The sequence below is a fragment of the Salmo salar genome, chromosome 20, assembly GCF_965601325.2.
Source record: "Salmo salar chromosome 20, fSalSal1, whole genome shotgun sequence".
NCBI classification, from domain to species: domain Eukaryota; kingdom Metazoa; phylum Chordata; class Actinopteri; order Salmoniformes; family Salmonidae; genus Salmo; species Salmo salar.
The window spans coordinates 63,873,620-63,895,022 of record NC_138310.1 but is presented as its reverse complement, the minus strand read 5'-3'; the positions used below and the strand labels follow the sequence as shown (position 1 = coordinate 63,895,022).

Below are 21,403 nucleotides of genomic sequence, written 5' to 3'. Positions count from 1 at the left end.
ATTAATACCCATGATTTACTACTAATGCATAATGCAGATATGCATAGGAGTGTTTGAATTGCTCTGAGACTGAGCTTTTCCTCAGGGTCTTAGGGGATGTCCGAATTGCCAAGAGATTCAGGAATGTGCCCAAGGCATAGTTCAACCCAATTACATAAGTCTATGATTTCAACTAATTAGCAGAAATTAGTGAGCAAAGGGGTTGTGATTTAACCCTTAAATGAGGTTGTGCTGAAGGGTTATTATAGCTTCAGAAAAAGTTATTGGGCCAACATACTGTAATAAACCGGGGTGTACACAATAGAGCTGTTTTAAGTAGCCAGACTTCATGAAATCTAACTTCTATGTATAGAAAATTAAGAGAAAAACAAAACTGTCGTTTGGAATGATTAATCAGCTTAATGTTTCATCCACTGAATTATTGATTGAACTGCCATTGGGCCAACTTCTCAGAACAAGACAACTTGTACTCGCAAGACAAGTGTATTGTTATTATTGTAATGACGTGGAATGATGGATTAGTTTTAGTTGAATACAGAGGAGGCTGGTGGAGGGAACTATAGGAGGACAAGCTCGTTGTAATGACTGGAATGGAATCAATGGAATGGTACCAAACACATCAAACATATGGAAACAACGTGTTTGAGTCCGTTCCATTGATACCATTCCAGCCATTACAATGAGCCTGTTCTCCTATAGCTCCTCCCACCAGCCTCCTCTGGTTGAATGCATTCGTCCATATTTATTTATTATCCATCAACAAGCCCCACCCCATCGTTAAGCCCCGCCCTAGAGGTATTGAGTGGGATACAAGGGAGCAGCAGTCTGTCAGATATTGCAGTGGCCATCACTTCTTCAGTGAACAAGTGAATTCTGAATTAGCATCCTGTCAGGTAAGGTTCTCAAGTTTTCTTGACATTCACTTTTCATTTCAGCAAGCTTTAGCAAACATGATAGATAATATGATATTTAGAAATGTTCAACTATATGTAATGAGTGGGACCCAGATATGCTGATGATGCTATTAAATTAATGATTTTTATGTTTTATTTGGAAAACAAAATATTTTTTAATTTACTAAACCAATTTAATGGAGTGGATTGGAGTTACATGATAAGTCAATGCATGGTAGATAAACATTTTTACCAGCTATTGCCGTATTTTTCCTCGGTTATTGCAGACAGTGGAGTGCAAAAGCTGAGGGTCTGTGTTGACATGGTGATTTGCCATACCCACTATCAAGGGATGTGATATGAATGTACGAATCAACAAGTGCATTGTACTACCCCACAGATCACTGTCGTCAGCGCTGCTGCATCAGCAAGTGGGAAGTGTGATTAGTGGCCTTCTGCTTTCAATAAACAGTACTCATACAGTAGAAATATATAGCCTCTATGTGAATGATACAGTTGAAGTTGGAAGTTTATATACACCTTAGCCAAATACATTTAAACTCAGTTTTTCACAATTCCTGACATTTAATCAGAGTAAAAATGTCCTGTCTTAGGTCAGTTAGGATCACCACTTTATTTTAAGAATGTGAAATGTCAGAATAATAGTAGAGAGAATGATTTCTTTCAGCTTTTATTTCTTTCACATTCCCAGTGGGTCAGAAGTTTACGTACACTCAATTAGTTTTTGGTAGCATTGCCTTTAAATTGTTTTACTTGGATCAAACGTTGTGGGTAGCCTTCCATAAGCTTCCCACAAGAAGTTGGGTGAATTTTGGCCCATTCCTCCTGACAGATCTGGTGTAACTGAGTCAGGTTTGTAGGGCTCCTTGCTCACAAGCGTTTTTTCAGTTCTGTCCACAAATGTTCTATAGGTTTGAGGTCAGGGCTTTGTGATGGCCACTCCAATACCTTGACTTTGTTGTCCTTAAGCCATTTTGCCACAACTTTGGAAGTATGCTTGGGGTCATTGTCCATTTGGAAGACCCATTTGCGACCAAGCTTTAACTTCCTGACTGATGTCTTGAGATGTTTCTTCAATATAGCCACATAATTTTCCTCCCTCATGATGCCATCTATTTTGTGAAGTGCACCAGTCCCTCCTGCAGCAAAGCATCCCCACAACATGACGCTGCCACCCCCATGCTTCACAGTTGGGATGGTGTTCTTTGGCTTGCAAGCCTCCGCCTTTTTCCTCCAAACATAACGATGGTGATTATGGCCAAGCAGTTCTATTTTTGTTTCATCAGACCAGAGGACATTTCTACAAAAAGTACAATCTTTGCCCCCATGTGTAGTTGCAAACCGTAGTCTGGCTTTTTATGGCGGTTTTGGAGCAGTGGTTACTTCCTTGCTGAGCGGCCTCTCAGGTTATGTCAAAATAGGTCTCGTTTTACTGTGGATATAGATACTTTTGTACCCGTTTCCTCCAGCATCTTCACAAGGTCCTTTGCTGTTGTTCTGGGATTGATTTGCACTTTTCGCACCAAAGTACGTTAATCTCTAGGAGACAGAACGCGTCTCCTTCCTGAGCGGTATGATGGCTGCGTGGTCCCATGGTGTTTATACTTGCCTACTATTCTTTGTACAGATGAACGTGGTACCTTCAGGTGTTTGGAATTTGCTCTTCAGGATGAACCAGACTTGTGGAGGTCTACAATTTTTTTTCTGAGGTCTTGGCTGATTTCTTTTGATTTTCCCATAATGTCAAGCAAGGAGGCACTGAGTTTGAAGGTAGGCCTTGAAATACATCCACAGGTACACCTCCAATTGACTCAAATGATGTCAATTAGCCTATCAGTAGCTTCTAAAGCCATGACATAATTTTCTGGAAATTTCCATGCTGTTTAAAGGCACAGTCAACTTAGTGTATGTAAACTTCTGACCCACTGGAATTGTGATACAGTGAATTATAAGTGAAATAATGTGTCTATAAACAATTGTTGGAAAAATTACTTGTGACATGCACAAAGTAGATGTCCTAACTGACTTGCCAAAACTATAGTTTGTTAACAAAACATTTGTGGAGTGGTTGAAAAATGAGTTTTAATGACTCCAAGTGTATGTAAACTTCCAACTTCAACTGTATGTATTACTACATCATCATTTTTTATTTCACTTGCCAATTTGATATTGCTACTACAGCTACACAGAACCAGGGTAATATTTCTGAAAAAGCTCTCTGGTTTGGACTGACAAAATTCCCTCATCTTTCTTGTGCCTCCTGGGATATTTGTCAGTAGTGCCAACCTCAACAGTGACAACATGTCGAAGGTTGTCTGGATTACTGAGTTGTTGGCTGAGAAAGTTTTCAGCTCTGACTGTGCCTCTTAGCTGTACTTTAGAGTGTGGGAAAGAGAGAGGGAGTTGAGAGGAATACATTTTGGGGGATGAAATTGCTTGAAGAGATTGAAAACAAGCAAGCAACAATCGATGAGGGAAATGTGTTGGGGTATCTATTTCAGACAAAGAAGCTGGACAGATTTCTCCATTGGTTGTCATCATTGGCATCAAGCCATTCTTATATGTTTAAAATTTTATTTAACCTTTATTTAACTAGGCAAGTCAGTTAAAAACAAATTCTTATTTACAATATCAGCCAAACCCAACGATGCTGGGCCAATTGTGCACCGCCATATGGGACTCCTAATCACGGCCGGTTGTGATACAGCCTGTGTAGACCTTGACTTTTTCTTATCAAATAGCTATTTTTGGTTGTTTACGAGACCCCAACAGAGAAAATGTAAATCCTTCCGGACCTAAAGACTTGCCTGGCCCCTTGTTTGGTGGGCTGCATAGTCAGCACAGAGGTCCACACATCCCTAATCCCAGCTGACAATATGCCAACAAGGACAACCACTTTGCCAAAATCCTTGGGATTTGAGAGGACGGGAGAGATATGACCTTACCGTTGATGTATTTCTCTAGTTAAATATTTCCCTGAGTGAATATTGATCAATATAGACCAGAAAAGATGTGCACAATCTGATATCCCTATGCAGGTTGTGTGATCGACCATCTCTCAGGATGACGCACCAATTCCCAGCCCTCTCCAGTGGTCAGAAGCAGGAGCTCCAGGAGATTGCCCTTCGTATCGTCACTCCAGGGAAGGGCATCCTGGCAGCTGATGAGTCTGTTGGTTAGTAGGGAGCTCTGCATGTTCTCGCTGCACTGGAAAACAGTTGGAATGAAAATGATTACGTAACAATTTACATTTATGTATGGTATTAACAATAACAGTGGGACCTACTTTCAAGAAATCAGACAAATGTTAATTTCCAGTGGTGCTTGCCAGAACCCTCTACAAAGCAGTGGTACAGGATGGTATCCAATAGATTATTCCGTTTTTATAAACGTAGGTTTGCCAGACTGTGAACATGTTTGTTTCTAATGTTCCTGGAAACAGGCAGCATGGCAAAGCGCCTTAACCAGATAGGGGTTGAGAACACTGAGGAGAACCGCCGGCAGTACCGCCAGATCCTCTTCAGGGCTGACGACCGCATCAACAGCTGCATCGGAGGAGTCATCTTCTTCCATGAGACGCTGTACCAGCACGCTGACGATGGCACGCCCTTTGTCAAGATGATCAAGGACAGGGGCATCACTGTGGGAATCAAGGTACTGTACGAACAAAGCGGTCGAAGGGGCCAATGGTGATATCTGAAGTATGTTTTATGCCTATGGTCTTTAGCTTGGGCAAGAATACCTCTTGACCCTACTTCTACTGTATATAACATTATCGAGGGAAGGAATGAGAATGTAGAACATAAGGCTACTTGATATGCTCCAACAGACAGTCCCAGGAAGGGAGCAGGTTTCAACATTATGGAGGCCAAAAGATTGCACAGATACACTCGGATCAGGAGTTCTACCCCTGATGGGGCAGATGGGGAAGTGCTATGGGTAGAATGGCTGCTATTAATATCAACACCATCTGGATGAAAATTAGCTGGCTTTAAGACATGGAGAAGATCAGTGTGAAGGGGAGGGAGGACCGTTGTCATTCTTATTTTTGATCTGCTTTATCTCTTTCTTCAGGTTGACAAGGGTGTTGTCCCCTTGGCAGGAACAAATGCAGAATCTACCACTCAGGGTAGGGCTAAGACCCCTCGGGTTCTAGTCAATCTGTTCATCATAACTATCTGAATTTGACAGTTACAAAATGTAGTCTGCCACTCATTGGTGAATCCCAATCCTTACCAGCCTTGTTAATACTTTTTCATCCTAAAGGACTGGATGGGCTCTCAGAACGCTGTATTCAGTATAAGAAGGATGGGGCAAACTTTGCTAAGTGGCGCTGTGTGTTCAAGATCAGTGAGACCACCCCCTCTAAACTGTCCATTGAAGAGAATGCAAATGTCCTGGCTCGATATTCAAGCATTTGCCAGCAGGTAAGGACTCCACAAATGTTTAAAGGCACAATGTCAGGTATGATGAAATATCATAATTGCAGGAGGTAACATCAGCAACGCCTTCTAATCATGCGGATGATGTCATTTTTCTTTCACCCAGCATGGGATTGTGCCTATTGTGGAGCCAGAGATTTTGTCTGATGGAGATCATGATCTGAGGCGTTGTCAGTATGTCACAGAGAAGGTGGGACCTTACCCCAACTCTTAACCTGTTAGTGTGTAATATGTATTTCTAACATTGCCAGTTTATCACGTTCCATGTGTTCCCCATGTTGTGCAGGTGCTAGCTGCATTGTACAAGGCCATGTCTGACCATCATGTATACCTGGAGGGCACTCTGCTCAAGCCTAATATGGCCACTCCTGGCCACAGCTGCCCCACCAAATACAGCGCAGAGGAGGTCGCCATGGCAACGGTTACAGCCTTGCGCCGCACCGTCCCTCCTGCTGTCACGGGTAAGGTCATAGGCCATTGACCAGTTATATTGCCTCTCACTCTCAATGAAGCTCAGAAAGAGAGTACATGCAATACCAGTGTCAGACTCAGTCACTATACCTGTGATTTGGCATTATGAACATATATTCATTTATTGGCAGTTTGTAAAGCACTTATGGTGCTGATAGAAATCCATTAACTGTTCACTCACAGCGATTTCTATTTATTTTCTGTGTGTGCAGGAGTGACGTTCCTTTCTGGGGGTCAGAGTGAAGAGGAGGCCTCTGTCCACCTGAATGCCATCAACAACTGCTCCCTGGTGAAGCCCTGGGCCCTCACCTTCTCGTACGGCCGAGCCCTGCAGGTCTCCGCACTCAAAACCTGGCGTGGACATAAAGAGAATGAGAATGCTGCCACTGAGCAGTTTATCAAGAGAGCAGAGGCATGTACATCACTTTGTTTTCAGCCTCTTGATCAACCTGGCTTTCATCTTTTAGCACTTAGTGTTGTTGAGGAACATATTTCTTTTTTTTTTAGCATTTCACCATTTTCCGAGTGGAACGGTCATCTGAGGAAGTGATCTATGTATTCAGCTGACATGATGTGAGTTTCACCCCTAACAGTGTTTGTGTGTTTGCCCCTCATACCCCCATCCCCTTTTTCTCACTATCAGGTGAATGGCTTGGCCTGTCAGGGGAAGTACACTGGTGGCGGGGACAGTGAATCTGACCAGATCTATGTGGCCAATCATGCATACTGAAGAGCCAGTGATGCCTCACATTACAGCTTTAGCTAACCAATAGCATCGTCCACTGTCACTGCTATACCAATGGCCAATCGCAGGCATGTGCTGTCTACAATCTGTATTCTAGGAGTTATAATATAGATACTTGAGTGTACACACTTGTTATTAAAAAATGTTGCACATTGGTGGAGACACTAGATGTAAGGGTCTAATGAAATGAGTCATTGACAGATGGCCTTTGATTAGACACTTTCAACAATATTATTGTAACCTTTGAGATGACAACATGTTCTTGTGGTAGTAGCAAAATGAAACCTAACTGATGTTTGGTTGTTTCATTATTTATTTTGATAAGATCCATAATCAACTTTTGCCATGTAAAGCCACTTTCCAAACTGCTGCACTAAGCATTAGATAGGGTACGTGGTGTTGGCCTATTGTGTGTGACAAGAATGGAGAACTCTAGCTTTTTTGAAGAGACCATATTGCCATTCCAAATTCTGGATTCATGATGGGATGTGTGCGTCTAAACAAAATAGCTGTGTGAAGATACTATTTTGTAGAAATTGAATGTGTGTTCTAGCATAGAGGCAGAAAGTTCCAAAGATGTGGTTTTGGATGAACTAATGGACAGCTGGACTTATAGTAAATAGTGTTGGTGGAAAAATGTTATTTTTGTGACTTAGCTAAGTATTGTTCTCTATGCAACGGATGTAGTGTAAAAGTAATAACAATAAATTGTGTTGAGTTGAAACAATCTGGGAATTCTGGTTTAATTTCTCATAAATTAATCTTGGTTAAACCAGAATTAAAATATCCCATAATTTAGTCAGATGCTCATGATCCATAGTCTGTCCATGAGAGACTAGGCCTACTCACCCCCCAAAAAATGTAACTGCACCAAAGAGTAGGCCTACCTACACATTGCATGATTTTTACATTATTTTCTACAGTAGAGTCAATCTCTGAGAATGTTATACAGTTCTTGATTTTAACAGAATTCTTAGCTGGAACATATTCTTAGTTAATTTATCATCACCCATAAACGAGTAGACTATTTGTAGCTTGTCATCTGATTTGCTTTCCCATACCATGGTCCATGGCACCATCTACTGGCTTAAGAGTAGTTGATGATGATATATTAGGGTGTTTTCACATAGTCCTCTTTAAAAAGAACCAATCTCAGTCCCCTTTAAAGTGAACAAAAAAAGCTAAAGAACTAATTTATTTTTGTATTCACACTGCCCATGCCTCTGAATGAGAACTAAACTATTTTGTCAGTTCACTTCACCTATTTTGTGGACTGAGTCCTCCTTGCATTCACATTGCTATGTTTAGAAAGGAACCAAAATCTTTTTCCAACATGCACTCTGGGTTTTTACAAAGTGCAGGACAAGCCATTAAATCAGAATGTGTTATCGGACAGCTAGATATACCTACTTACATTTTGGAAGCTAATAGATTGCATTTCATTAAAATATCTGACATAATAATTGTAATCAGAATATACTATTAACATGTACATTTTATTGCTAACAGAATAAATAGCAACAGAATAACTGCAGAATAAATAATGCTGTAATTGAGAATTGTACAACCAATGTAGGCTACTGCCCCTTTAAGAGCTAGAATAGATTTTGTACCCAACATTGTGATTCTCACCAAATAGATTGTTTTCTCACACTATTCAAACCCCACAATCAATAAACAATTGATTAAGCTCTCTTAGCCTATAGATCACATATTGCAAACAAATAATATGAACTAAAAACTCATTCATCATCTCTCTTGTGGCACCAATGTGAGTGTTTAGGGCAAGGGAAACTGTTGCAGTAGTCTAGTGTGTGGTACGGGAATAATGACAAACGAACCTAAGGAGCTTTGCGTTCACATTGCCCTAAAAAAATTGGAACCCAACCGCGGAATTCAAGCAAACTCTCAATTCGTTTCGCTTTGGGGGCCCTTGAGGGGTCTGACTTCCTTTGGAGTGTTCACACTGCACAGAAAATTAAGCGCACCGCACGGACCAAGCGTGAAACATTAGGCTCCAAGAAGGTCCTCATTCATAATCAATGTATGTGTGTATATACTTTGTAAATTCAATATTATTGGTGTAGGCCAGGCTATAATAATAGGTTTCTGGCCACTACTCAGAAGAGCAAATTGATAAATTATGGCGATTTAAAATTGCAAGACGATAAAGGCCAAACTATTATAATCGAATAATCTGCTCACCTGAAAACCTTAGCTGAAATGATTTGCGTAATTATACCAATATCACACACCTGTGTTTATTGATGTAATATTCTATCGGGGAGGCATACTGATACCCAGATCTCTTTTACAGATGAGCCCTGTACTACTGTGTTTATTGATGTAATATTCTATCAGGGAGGCATACTGACACCCAGGTCTCTTTTACAGATGAGCCCTGTACTACTGTGTTTATTGATGTAATATTCTATCAGGGAGGCATACTGACACCCAGGTCTCTTTTACAGATGAGCCCTGTACTACTGTGTTTATTGATGTAATATTCTATCAGGGAGGCATACTGGCACCCAGGTCTCTTTTACAGATGAGCCCTGTACTACTGTGTTTATTGATGTAATATTCTATCAGGGAGGCATACTGACACCCAGGTCTCTTTTACAGATGAGCCCTGTACTACTGTGTTTATTGATGCAATATTCTATCAGGGAGGCATACTGACACCCAGGTCTCTTTTACAGATGAGCCCTGTACTACTGTGTTTATTGATGTAATATTCTATCAGGGAGGCATACTGACACCCAGGTCTCTTTTACAGATGAGCCCTGTACTACTGTGGACTATTTTGTTTGGCGGAGGTAGGCATTTCTAGAGTTCTCTACTGGGCACATTTCCGGTATTCATGAATGCCGTCGCGAAAAAGCGCGGTTCTGCACCGGGAGAAGTGTAGCTAGCTAGTAGACAACTTTAAGCGCGATTGATACCTTTTTTCGTGTTTATGTACTATACTCATATGGTTTTCTAATCGGTTGTGATCTACTTGAATACCGTTTTGAGAACTCGCTTTTTATTTCAACCTAACGCTAAAATAAACTAGCGAACGGTAGCTACTATGTCGGGAGGCGTTGTGCGAGGCCCTGCAGGAAATAACGATTGTCGTATTTACGTCGGAAATCTACCCCCTGATATTCGCACCAAAGATGTCGAGGACGTGTTTTACAAATACGGAGCTATTCGCGACATCGACTTGAAAAATCGGAGAGGGGGGCCTCCCTTTGCCTTTATCGAATTTGAAGATCCCAGGTAGCTAAAGGCTAGTTTGTTAGCAACTCGTGCACTGCTCTAACATTACTAGTTAGCCAGCTGACGTTACTATACTGTAACTTGAACATCTATGCTCATGCGACGTCGTTGTGAATCGACTTAGTTTGCGCATGTAACTAACGTTAACGTAACTAACTATTTTCGTTTTAAGAATAACGTTAATTGGCTTGATCGCTAGTTTCTTCCCTTTCTGCAGTGGCACATTGTGAAGGTGTCTTTGTTTGTAACCAGCCCACTAAACGCCACGAGTTATCGTAAATTGTTGAGTTTAGCCGGCTAATGAGGCACGTCACAGGGTGTTGTGTGGACGATTGTTTAACATTTTCTATTATCACTTTTTCAGGGATGCCGACGATGCAGTTTACGGACGAGACGGTTATGATTACGACGGTTATCGGCTGCGAGTTGAATTCCCTCGGAGCGGCAGGGGTGGGGGGAGAGGCGGCTTTGGTGGTGGGGGGGTTGGTGGCGCCCCTAGAGGCAGATACGGGCCGCCATCCAGACGCTCCGAGTATAGGGTCATTGTCTCAGGTGAGTTGTGTAACTAGGCCCTAGTTACTAGGGTGTTGGGGACTTACCATTGCTGAGATATCATTTTCAAGTGATCGAAAAGGGTCGCCACTGGTCAATGATGTTACCAAATAATTTGTCTGGAGTCTTAATTTCAACACGTTCTGTCCAATATCTCAAGATGGGGTTGTCATATTCTAATGACATTTTCAGGACTGATGTAGGACAGAGTAGATTCAAATAAAAGCGAAATGTATTCAAATAAACGGATTATGCAAATGAGGCAGTAACGCATACATAATTACAATAACTTAAGACTAGTAGTTTTACGGTAGGGTTGTCATATTAACAAATCTTTGCTTTATGAAAAACAGTTTGTAACAATTTACTTTTGACGTTATGCAAATGGGCTAACGTAAACTCACCCCATTCCAACCGCGACATTCAAACGAGTCTGAAAAGAAAACTAATGGGACTGCAGCGACTGTGTTGACTTCAAAATCTGGGGTGTGAACTACGTTTCTATTCAAGCGTTGATGACATGGTAATGGCTCTATAGTATTGGAGAAATCCGTTACATCGTGTCATGCGGTAACGTACAGGATGCATAACCTGTTGGGGCTACAGGTTAGCAATGAACCCCGAGTCGGGATTGCTAACAAGGCTGGAAATTCAAAACATCAAAAATCTAATAATTTCAATTTCTCAAACAATCAACTATTTTACACAATTTAAAAGATAAACATCTCCTTAATCTAACCACATTGTTCGATTTTCAAAGAGGCTTTACGGCAAAAGCATAAAGTTAGATTATGTTAGGACAGTACATAGCCACAAAAGTACAAACATCCATTTTCAATTCAAGGTCAGGCGTCACCAAAAGCAGAAACCAGCTAGAATTATGTACTAACCTTTGTCAATCTCCATCAGATGACACTCCTAGGACATTATGTTATACAATACATGCATTTTTTGTTCCATCTAGTTCATATTTATATCCAAAAACAGCATTTTACAGTAGCGTGAAATTCAGATTTTTTTTCTTCTCTGAAATGCTTCCGGTGAACATAACAAAATTACTATTCGAAAACATTGGTAAATTATAATATTGTCATTCAAAGAATAATATATTATCATCTCGTAATTGCTACCGAATGGCCAGATCTCAAAATAACTTTACTGGGAAATCACATTTTGCAATAAACGGGGTGTTATGCTAAGAACAATAAGCTATGCTATACAGTTAGCATCATCTAAAATCGATAATAACATTGTAAATATCCCCTTACCTTTGATTATCTCCATCAGAAGGCAGGCATCCCAGGTCCGGAAGGCATCCCAGGTCCGGAACAAATGTGGTTTCTTTTGACAAAGTTCATAATTTATGTCCAAATAACACCAAGTACTTAGCGTTCATTATGCTCCCACAAAACGTGGTGGGGGGAGTGTAAAATCACGCCGAAAAGCTAAAAAAAACCTAGTAAATAATCTATTTATGTTCGTTCAAACATGTCAAATGTTGTTTAGCATTAATCTTTTGGTCCATTTTTAACGTTAAACATCAGTAATATTTTCACACAACCTATCCTATGTCTAGATAAACAATGATGACAGATTTATGCGCAGGCGCAAAAAAATGAAGTGATGACATGTCAACTTCCTTGGATTCTAATTTGCTCTCTGTTTATCATAGACGCTTCAAACAACTTTATAAAGATCGTTGACATCTAGTGGAAGCCGTAGGTGTTGCGAAATGAATCCTTTCTCACTATGGTATCTATAAAACAATGACACTAAATAGTACAGTCACAAAATTCACATTTTTTTGGGATCTATTTTTCACAGGTTTTTGCCTGCAATATGAGTTTTGTTATACTTACAGACACCATTCAAACTGTTTTAGAAAATTCAGAGTGTTTTCTATCCGAATGTGTTAATAATATCCATATCCTAGCTTCTGAGTTGGTGTAGGAGGCAGTTAAAAATGGGCACATATTTTTTTCAAAATGTCTCAATACTGCCCCCGAGCCCCAACAGGATAAAGCAACTATATCTGTCTTACAATCTCTCTCCGCTAGGTGTAGCACTTTCTCATCGTTTAAAAACAAGAAATGGACAGTGACGGGGATACCTAGTCATTTTTTGCGTCATCACTGCAAGAGATCATGACTCTCAAAGCCGCTGTTTACTTCTGAAGATCACTTTAGCACCGCCCTAAAAACCCTATTCAAATTCAACACAAACCTTCAAATAGGTATAATGACATTATATAAACTCTTTATAGTGTTTTTTATTTACATTTTAGAGGTGATAAGTTGGACAGATCGAGTGGAAAAAAAGCTGTTTTCCCACACATCTCCTCACTATCACGCATTAGTTTCGCTTACCCACCCGCCATTTAAAAAATAAAAGACCCGACAGAGCTCATTGCTTTCTTGAATCATGCGGAAACGGGCAGCGTGGAGGTCATGTCATTGATTTTGTTGGAAAGGGGAGAAATTGTGCTTTACAATGGTATTGACATTACAGTTGATCTGGAAGTATTACGAATTTGGGGCGCTAAAATAAGGTCAGTTGTACGGACCAAGGCGATGTACAAAAGTGAGTGAGTTTACGTTACTTAATATGCTAATTCCTATGTACGGAAGAAAATGACAGCATAGCATGTTAAACCCATTAATTTTAAACTACCCGTCTTATGTAACGGTATCAAATGTAACATATACTAATTTGAGTGTCCCAGATTTACATCTAGTCAGGGTATTCTGGAACATAGGAGGGGAAGGAAGATGTACCTTTATTTCAGTCCAAGGATGTCTGATGACCGTGAAACACCCTCAGGACTTTCCCATACTTGTTTGCAATACAATGTCACACCGATCTTACTCTGGTAGAGTGAGGAATACTCATTGCAAATATAAACACCAATTTTGCAGGTTTCATAAAAAATGCTGTCCCACAGAATTGGACATTCTAAGCATGGTACTTACTTTACATTTGGGCTCATATCATGTAAATATCACAACTTACAGTATTGTGATTATTTTTTGGGGGACATGGTTAACTTCCACGTTCAGGTTTTCAAATGATTTATTCATTTGATGACCACTGACGTTTAGTGAATATTTATTTGATCACCTCTGTTTTTTTGTAGAATTCTCGCATGGGTGACGCAACAAACAATGGACTCTTAACACCCTTGTGTAATGTGAGTTGGGTTTATTAGCGGTCAACTGATTATGATTTTAACGTTGATACCGATTTAATCTGCTTTTTTGTGTGTGTGTGTGTGTGTGTATATATATATATATATATATACACACACACGTGTAGTAATGACAATTGCCACAATACTGAATGAACGCTTAACTTAATATAATACATCAATCAAATCAATTTAGCCTCAAATAAATAATGAAACATGTTCAATTTGGTTTAAATAATGCAAAAACAAAGTGTTGGAGAAGAAAGTAAAAGTGCAATATGTGCCATGTAAAAAAGCTAACGTTTAAGTTCCTTGCTCAGAACATGAGAACATATGAAAGCTGGTGGTTCCTTTTTAACATGAGTCTTCAATATTCCCAGTTAAGAATTAAGAAGTTTTAGGTTGTAGTTATTATAGGACTATTTCTCTCTATATCATTAGTATTTCATATACCTTTGACTATTGGATGTTCTTATAGGCACTATAAGTATAGCCAGCCTAATCTCGGGAGTTGATAAGCTTGAAGTCATAAACAGCGCTGTGCTTCAAGCATTGCGAAGAGCTGCTGGCGAATGCAGGAAAGTGCTGTTTGATTGAATACTTACGAGCCTGCTGCTGCCTACCACCAGTCAGGCTGCTATATCAAATCATAGACTTAATTATAATATAATAAACACACAGAAATACGAGCCTTAGGTCATTAATATGGTCAAATCCGGAAACTATAATTTTGAAAACAAAATGTTTATTCTCAGTGAAATACGGAACCGTTCTGTATTTTATCCAACAGGTGGCAACCCTAAGTCTAAATATTGCTGTTACATTGCACAACCTTCAATGATATGTAAAATTATGGCAAATTAATTACGGTCTTTGTTAGGAAGAAATGGTCTTCACACAGTTCGCAACGAGCCAGGTGGTCTAAACTGCTGCATATACCCTGACGCGAATGAGCTTTTGTTAAAACACCACCCGTTTGGCGACGTAAGCTGTGATTCGACGATAACTTAACAGGCACCGCGTTGATTATATGCAACGCAGGACAAGCTAGTTTTTAAACTAGTAATATCATCAACCATGTGTAGTTAACTAGTGATTATGTTAAGATAGTTTTTTTATAAGATAAATTTAATGCTAGCAAGCAACTTACCTTGGCTCCTTGCTGCACTCACGTAACAGGTGGTCAGCCTGCCACGCAGTCTCCTTGTGGATTGCAATGTAATCGGCCATAATCTGCATCAAATGCCAGTTACCGATTGTTATGAACACTTGAAATCGGCCCTAATTAATCGGCATGCCGATTAATCGGTCGACCTCTAGTTTATATACAATTGTTGCACTGCATGCCACCACGTTGACCTACTGTACAAACGGTAACTAACCAGTTTTTAATATTTCAACAACACTGCTGGTGGTCTTCTGTATTTCACTAACAAATGGACTCTCTGTGTTAACATAGCAGGTGTAAAATAATCGCCCGAAACTAGGTCCCCTACATACTGGGCTGCATTCAGTACGACCAGTTGAAAAACTGGGAGGGGTTGGGGAACGATGTCAACATGGCCACTGCCCTTTATATACTCGCCATACCCAGTGAAAGTAACTTAGTTCAAGAATATATCAAATGTCATAGTGAACTGAATGCACCTCGGGTCTTGACAAGAAGGAAAATAAACTGTTGGGCAGTCCTCTTCTGCACTGTTCAACCAATCCAGTAAATGTGGAGGAGGAGTTAAGATGGAGTATCGCTGGAACATCTGGTTTTTGGGTACTCGGCAGAGGCTACCCGCTGATTGGCTAGTTACTTTTTCACCAGACGGAAGCGGTGGTCTTTTGGTCCACTAAATATTGATAGTTATTTCATATCCATGTCTTCAACATTAGTTCATTGTTTCTGGTGGGGTAGAACCAGCCTGGTTTAGTTATTCTCTGTGCAGATTCTGAATTATACTGCTATGCCACAGATCTATTGAGCAAAGTGTTGAAAGTTATCACTTTGAGTAAAACATATCTAATTGATATGCTCTTCTCTCCAAAGGGCTACCCCAGAGTGGCAGCTGGCAGGACCTCAAGGATCACATGCGTGAGGCTGGGGATGTATGTTATGCTGATGTTTTCAGAGATGGAACTGGAGTTGTGGAGTTTGTACGCAAAGAAGACATGACCTATGCCGTTCGAAAGCTGGATAACACCAAATTCCGATCACATGAGGTATGCTTTCAGGTTTGATTGGTTGTTCATGGATTTCATTGTAAGGATATGATTCTATTTTTGTTAAAGATAACTAAAGTGACTAACACTTGAATCTTTCCCCTCAACCTTTCCCCACTTTCAATCCAGTGACTACTTGTGCAGCCTTTCAAGAACTGAAGGCTTGTTTTGATGCAATGGAAGGAACCGTTTGAGGTGGAAATGCTTTTCGTTTCAACGTCCAGTTCTTTTTGTGTGTGTCTACCAGGGAGAGACCGCTTACGTTCGCGTGAAAGTAGATGGTCCCCGCAGCCCGAGCTATGGAAGATCACGTTCCAGGAGCCGCAGTCGAAGCAGGAGCCGCAGTGCAGCCAGTCGCAGCCGCAGCAACTCTCGCGGTGGTGGTACCCGTGGTGGCAGAGGATCTCCTCGCTACTCTCCTCGCCATAGCCGCTCTCGCTCCCGTTCCTAAACTCTGTGTTGCCCTTTTGGTGGATCCCCTGTAAACAGTTCCCCTTTCCACTTGTTTTTACCCCCTTTTGAGTTTTTCCAGAAGTCAGCTATAGATTTGAATTTTTGCATAGCATCTCCTGATGTCCTAGTGGAAGGTCTTGGTATGTAGGTGTAAACCCTCCCCTGACCCTCCCTACTTTAGTCCTTTTGTTTTGATCCCTTTCAATTCATTTTGATTTACCTATTGTCTGTCCTCAATTTTTGCAACACTTGAAACCCGATTGTTCTTTTTAATGAGATCAATGTTTTTGTAAGTGTTGGAAAATTGAGATTAACTTTTTCATGGGATGGCGGGAGTCTCATTGCTAAACTGTTTTACCCTTGTGTCTTCCTTTAGACATCTGAAGATAAGGATTAAAGAGTGATTTGGAATAAAAGTTGTGGAGCACATTTCATTTGTTTGATCAGGATAGGACATCTTAGGAGGAGTCAGGTCGAGGCAATGGTATGCTTTAGTATTGATTATTTGCATCTATCGATAAAATGGTTGCTACAAGATGCATGATTGTCTCTTGAATGTAGCACAGTTTTCTATATCATATATATACTTATTGTTTGGCAACCTTTTTAAGCACTGATAAACAGTGCATGTATTAGGTTTTGTGCCAGGACAAATGTCCTTAGGTGTACCTTTTCAACTTTAATGTTACATAAGAACCCATTATCTTTTATTTTATAGATGCTGGTTTAATTTGACAGGGGCTCTGGGCTTGTTTCAGCTCAAACATTGAGAAATATATTTTAAATTGAATTTCATGCTTTTGGTGCTCAGACATTTTTTTAATTGATCATTAGAAGTGACATGTCATGAGTGCACAATTTAAGAAGTGGGCTGGGCCCAAATCAGACATGATTCTAATGGTTTCCCTCTGATTTTTTTCCTGGTATTTCAAGGTTTTGATTGGAGGAGTGGCTCAGTGGATCCCAATCCTTGGAGCCGGATCAGAGGAGCGTTTAGGGAAGGGATAGGCAAGAATGGATGCATGGAACGGGATCCATTTTCCAGGAATCAAATCAATTGAACTAATTAAGGAATCCTAGATGCAACTTTTTGAATGGCCCAGTTTATTTCAATTTTTGAGCGGTAAATATGCGCAGAGTCAAAGGATAAGGATTATTTACGTTTTTGGAGTAAGAAAAGGAAACTGAGGACCAGGAAGTTGGATCAAAGGATGCAAGGAGTCTGGTAAATAAGGCATTAAAATGTGGGATGGTTGGGGATTATATTTAGTATAGTTAGTCTGTCTTTATTACTTAAATTTACTTTACTCTTTCAGTTTAGCATTTTCAATAAAATCCTGAAAAGACATACCTGGTTTTTAGTTTTTTTTCTTTTGAATGAATGTTAAAGCTGATCTTCATGCCCCTATGATGTAATAAGAGAAGATAAATGCTTATTCGTAGACCTAATTGAAAACCCAGTAAACCATCTACTCCAATGTATTACATTTTACACCATGGGGCGGTTTCCCGGACAGATTAATTTTAGTCCTGGACTAAACTATTTCAATGGAGATTCCTTATTTACTGTATGTTTTAGTCCAGGACTAGGTTTAATCAGGAAATAACTGAATATAAACTCAAATAAGTGATAACAGCGTGTTTGAGTTGTATGCGGTAGTGAGGAAATGTCACTCCAATCAGATGTGTTTATACATCTCACACAGACAATATAAAGTCCAGTAAAAACATGGATTATATTTCTATTAAATTAATATCCGCCTATATAATCTCACTCATACATTCATTGTTGCTGATATAAATAAAGTAACAGATCGAGCATAATAAATACTCCGTACAGCTGAGTATGCCAGGAGGCCTTCTCTACTTACTTCACCATGTATTGTTAACGATGCATTGTGGGATGAAATAAGATGCTGGCAGAGAGGAGCTGCTAGAAAATGCTCAAAACACAAGAAGAGGTGGCAGCTCAGCCAATGGCAGGGTAAGTTGTGTAGGGCGGGGGAGGTATTTTACGAGGGCAGTTTCTCCACATATTTGCTTTGAGTAAATCTTATAAAATAATTTGTCGCAGCACGATCCAGCAAGTAAGCAAAGCTTGATATCCACTAAGGGGAATTACTTGATTACGAAAGGGATAGTATCAGCATCTCCTAAATAAGGTGAGCGACAATGTTTAGTAGCCTGCACGCACTCACACTTGACTTGCATGGATGGTGGTGATTCAGGTTGTCTAATTGAAGCGAAGTTTCTCGTACAAGGTAGCCTACTTTCTATTGTGAATTTAAATCGAAAAAATAACTAATGCGCAATCACTACCACCTGCAGGCTATTGGCACGAATCCGATCACCCTCGGACCTGTTAAATCATCCATAATTTTAAAGGAATTATATGTAGAAATTAAACTAGTAGTCAATGTATATTGATGTTTGAACTAGACTAGAATTGTGCATTTCAGGGGACAGATTTATAATTTTATAAATGTAATGTCGCCATGTGGTTTTTAATCCTACCTGTATCGAGTTTCTAAGTAACCTATTCGTATTGTACCTAACCAGCACAGGGTCGTAGTCACTCAACGTAATCTGGTGCCGAAATACAGCCCAGGTATTATCCCAGTACATTCGGAAACACTGAGAACCGCGTTGATTGCAACATTGTATCATATTTCTGCACCTGATTGGTTTATCCTTTGATTTTCATCGTAAACTGCACCATACGGTGAAGACTGGGTAAGCCAGTCATAGCCGCACGTGTTACCTGTGAATTCCGGCTTTATCACCTCACTAGACTTGTCATTTTCTATCTGTAATTGCGTTAGTTTAGACTTGTTTCTTTCTTTTTTGTCCTTGTTTGCAGGCATGACTGACAGGAAGGCAGTAATCAAGAACGCTGACATGTCTGAGGACATGCAGCAGGATGCAGTGGACTGTGCTACCCAGGCCATGGAGAAGTACAATATAGAAAAGGACATTGCAGCCTACATAAAGAAGGTGAGATGTGAATACTGTAGTGGCAGGCCTTTGGCCTATGTATTCCAATTAGAGTGAAGTCTTCCATGGTGCAAGCTGTTTAAATACGATGACCAGGCTGCAAGATGTGCATGCCATGAGGTCATTTTCTTCCTCATACAGTCATTGATTACTAAAGCCCTGCATTTTAAATCCCTATAGGAATTTGACAAGAAGTATAACCCTACATGGCATTGCATTGTTGGAAGGAACTTCGGCAGCTACGTCACTCATGAGACAAAGCATTTCATCTACTTCTACTTAGGGCAGGTGGCCATCCTCCTCTTCAAGTCTGGCTGAGTTCTCTGAGGCCTGGAGTGCTTCTCTTCCCAACATGGACTGTAATGCACTGGTGGCTGATGTCACAACTTCCCATACACTTCAAATATTTAAATGAAAACATACCATGATACACAACTGGCTGTGCGCAACTGCATGGACTAAAATGTACCATATTTAATGTGTATATGTTATAGTAAAAATATTACTTTTCACTAGTTTCCATAAAATGCAACTGGAAGAGATTTTCGTTAATGCTACATTTTGTTATACTTAATTTGTAACTGCTTTAACAGTGGCCTTTGATTGTATAATAAAGGAAAGCTAGAGATTGTAGTTGTGCATCTGCTTTCCCCAGAGCTGTTTGGTTTTCAGTGACTTCTGTGCTGTCATTTTAAATGTGCTTAGTTGCTCCAGATGTTGACCTTCTACAGCAGTTTGTAATGCCTGTATATTGCCAGAGGTACAAGTGAGCCTAGCGCAGTGTATTTGGACATGTCGTCCCAGATTTGCAACTGCTGTTATCGATCCCATAATCTTATTTCATGAGCTGGAATGTCTCATTTGGCATTTTTCTATTGCTATTTGTATTCCAAGCTAGTAGAGTTCCTATGCTAACTTCTTTAGAGGCTTGGAAGTTCCATTTGCAGACGGTTGACACCATCCACACTTGAACCTATTCTGGCTGTGTAACAAAGGACTGAATGTTGGCTTTCAGGTCCTTTTGTAGACTTTCATATTGTAAGGAAATATTAATCTTCAGTGGGTTTTTTTTTACTGTATTTGCTATGTTGGATTTTTCTGTTTATAGTTTGATGCAAATTGCTGTATGATTTGCACAGACGTACCTCGTATTCTCAGTTCATGGGCACCTGAAATCAATTGCACTTCACTAAAGGGATATTTCAGCAATGAGGCCCTAGATCTACTTTCCCAGAGTCAGATTAACTTTATACAATTTTTGTCTGTCCAGTGTGAAGGAAGTTGGAGGTAGTTTCATGAGCTAATGCTAACTAGCGTTGGTGTACTGACTCGAAGTTGCTAGTAGATAACCATAGACTTCCAGTCATTGCGCTAACGGATCAAAGTTAATTGACTCCTGGCAAGTAGCCAAAGGGCCTCATTACCAAAATGCTGAAGTGTCCCTTTTAAAGGTGTCCAGTAAACTTGGAAACTTTAAGTTAGTCAATGTATAATCAAGTCAATGATTAAAAGTTTCATTGTATCCTGTTCACTTTCAATAGTTTTGTGATTACTTAACCATGTCTTTAACAATGCAGTAAAATGTGTAGCCATTGTTTCAAAACCATGGACTGTTACAGTGGGTGGAGCACACCACACATTATTTGGCCAATTGGCCATTAAGATTTCAGTAAGGTTGTTCCTGTTTGGAGGTGTAGCCGTGTAGGGACAGATCCATACAGATATTGGCTGGCAAATTAATTAACCTCGGAGGCGGCACGTTATATACAGTATGTGCTGCTTGGGATCTTTTTAGTACTCGAGTGCAAACACTACGCGACAACCTGAGTAGTGTAGTTGATTTCAGCAACAGAAGTAATATTGATTAGGGGAAAATATTGATGTAACCAATTAGCAGTATGTTACCCTTCCTAGTTCAGAAGACATTTTTTCTCCCTAGAGGTCAATTGGAACCAAGACTACAGAAGACAAAGTGAAGGACAAGTGACTGATAAATGATTTGTGGGGACAGACCGTGGCCAGTGGATGTGATCGGACCACAAATACTACCCTAGGCTTCACAGGGAAACATACACTGACTGAATCAATGTTCTCGGTTTTTACAGTAGAGTTATAGACACGCATGTGGTTATTATATAAACAACGTGCCTTTTGATTCTCAGCATGGTAACCA

At 40.1% G+C, this 21,403-nt stretch overlaps 3 protein-coding genes across 6 annotated transcripts; all 3 read left to right on the top strand.

The window, feature by feature from the left end:
• The first annotated feature begins 845 nt into the window (after positions 1 to 845).
• On the top strand, positions 846 to 7,299 carry LOC100196688 (fructose-bisphosphate aldolase C). Its single transcript, NM_001141710.1, has 9 exons — positions 846 to 893; positions 3,953 to 4,089; positions 4,357 to 4,568; positions 4,989 to 5,043; positions 5,181 to 5,341; positions 5,463 to 5,546; positions 5,643 to 5,817; positions 6,040 to 6,239; positions 6,471 to 7,299. The coding sequence occupies exons 2-9, from the start codon at positions 3,978 to 3,980 to the stop codon at positions 6,555 to 6,557; spliced, it is 1,086 nt and encodes a 361-aa protein (NP_001135182.1). The 5' UTR covers positions 846 to 893; positions 3,953 to 3,977; the 3' UTR covers positions 6,558 to 7,299.
• A 2,123-nt stretch (positions 7,300 to 9,422) lies between these two features.
• sfrs1 (Splicing factor, arginine/serine-rich 1) lies at positions 9,423 to 17,584 on the top strand. 2 transcript variants are annotated; one of them, XR_006760857.1, is made up of 5 exons: positions 9,423 to 9,836; positions 10,201 to 10,388; positions 15,611 to 15,783; positions 16,031 to 16,720; positions 17,170 to 17,584. XR_006760857.1 is itself a non-coding variant. In NM_001173643.1 (4 exons), the coding sequence occupies exons 1-4, from the start codon at positions 9,646 to 9,648 to the stop codon at positions 16,232 to 16,234; spliced, it is 756 nt and encodes a 251-aa protein (NP_001167114.1). In that variant the 5' UTR covers positions 9,482 to 9,645; the 3' UTR covers positions 16,235 to 17,584. The 2 variants fall into 2 exon arrangements, 1 of the variants encoding a protein (NP_001167114.1); NM_001173643.1 differs by having other exon boundaries at positions 9,482 to 9,836; positions 16,031 to 17,584.
• Positions 17,173 to 20,757, top strand: dynll2a (dynein, light chain, LC8-type 2a). Of its 3 annotated transcripts, none has more exons than XM_014163060.3 (3): positions 17,173 to 17,461; positions 19,097 to 19,230; positions 19,411 to 20,757. In XM_014163060.3, exons 2-3 carry the CDS (start codon positions 19,099 to 19,101, stop codon positions 19,546 to 19,548), a joined length of 270 nt encoding a protein of 89 aa, XP_014018535.1. In that variant the 5' UTR covers positions 17,173 to 17,461; positions 19,097 to 19,098; the 3' UTR covers positions 19,549 to 20,757. The 3 variants fall into 3 exon arrangements, with proteins under 3 accessions (XP_014018535.1, XP_014018536.1, XP_014018534.1); XM_014163061.3 differs by lacking the exon at positions 17,173 to 17,461 and adding an exon at positions 18,101 to 18,220; XM_014163059.3 differs by lacking the exon at positions 17,173 to 17,461 and adding an exon at positions 18,210 to 18,398.
• The last annotated feature ends 646 nt before the right edge of the window (positions 20,758 to 21,403 follow it).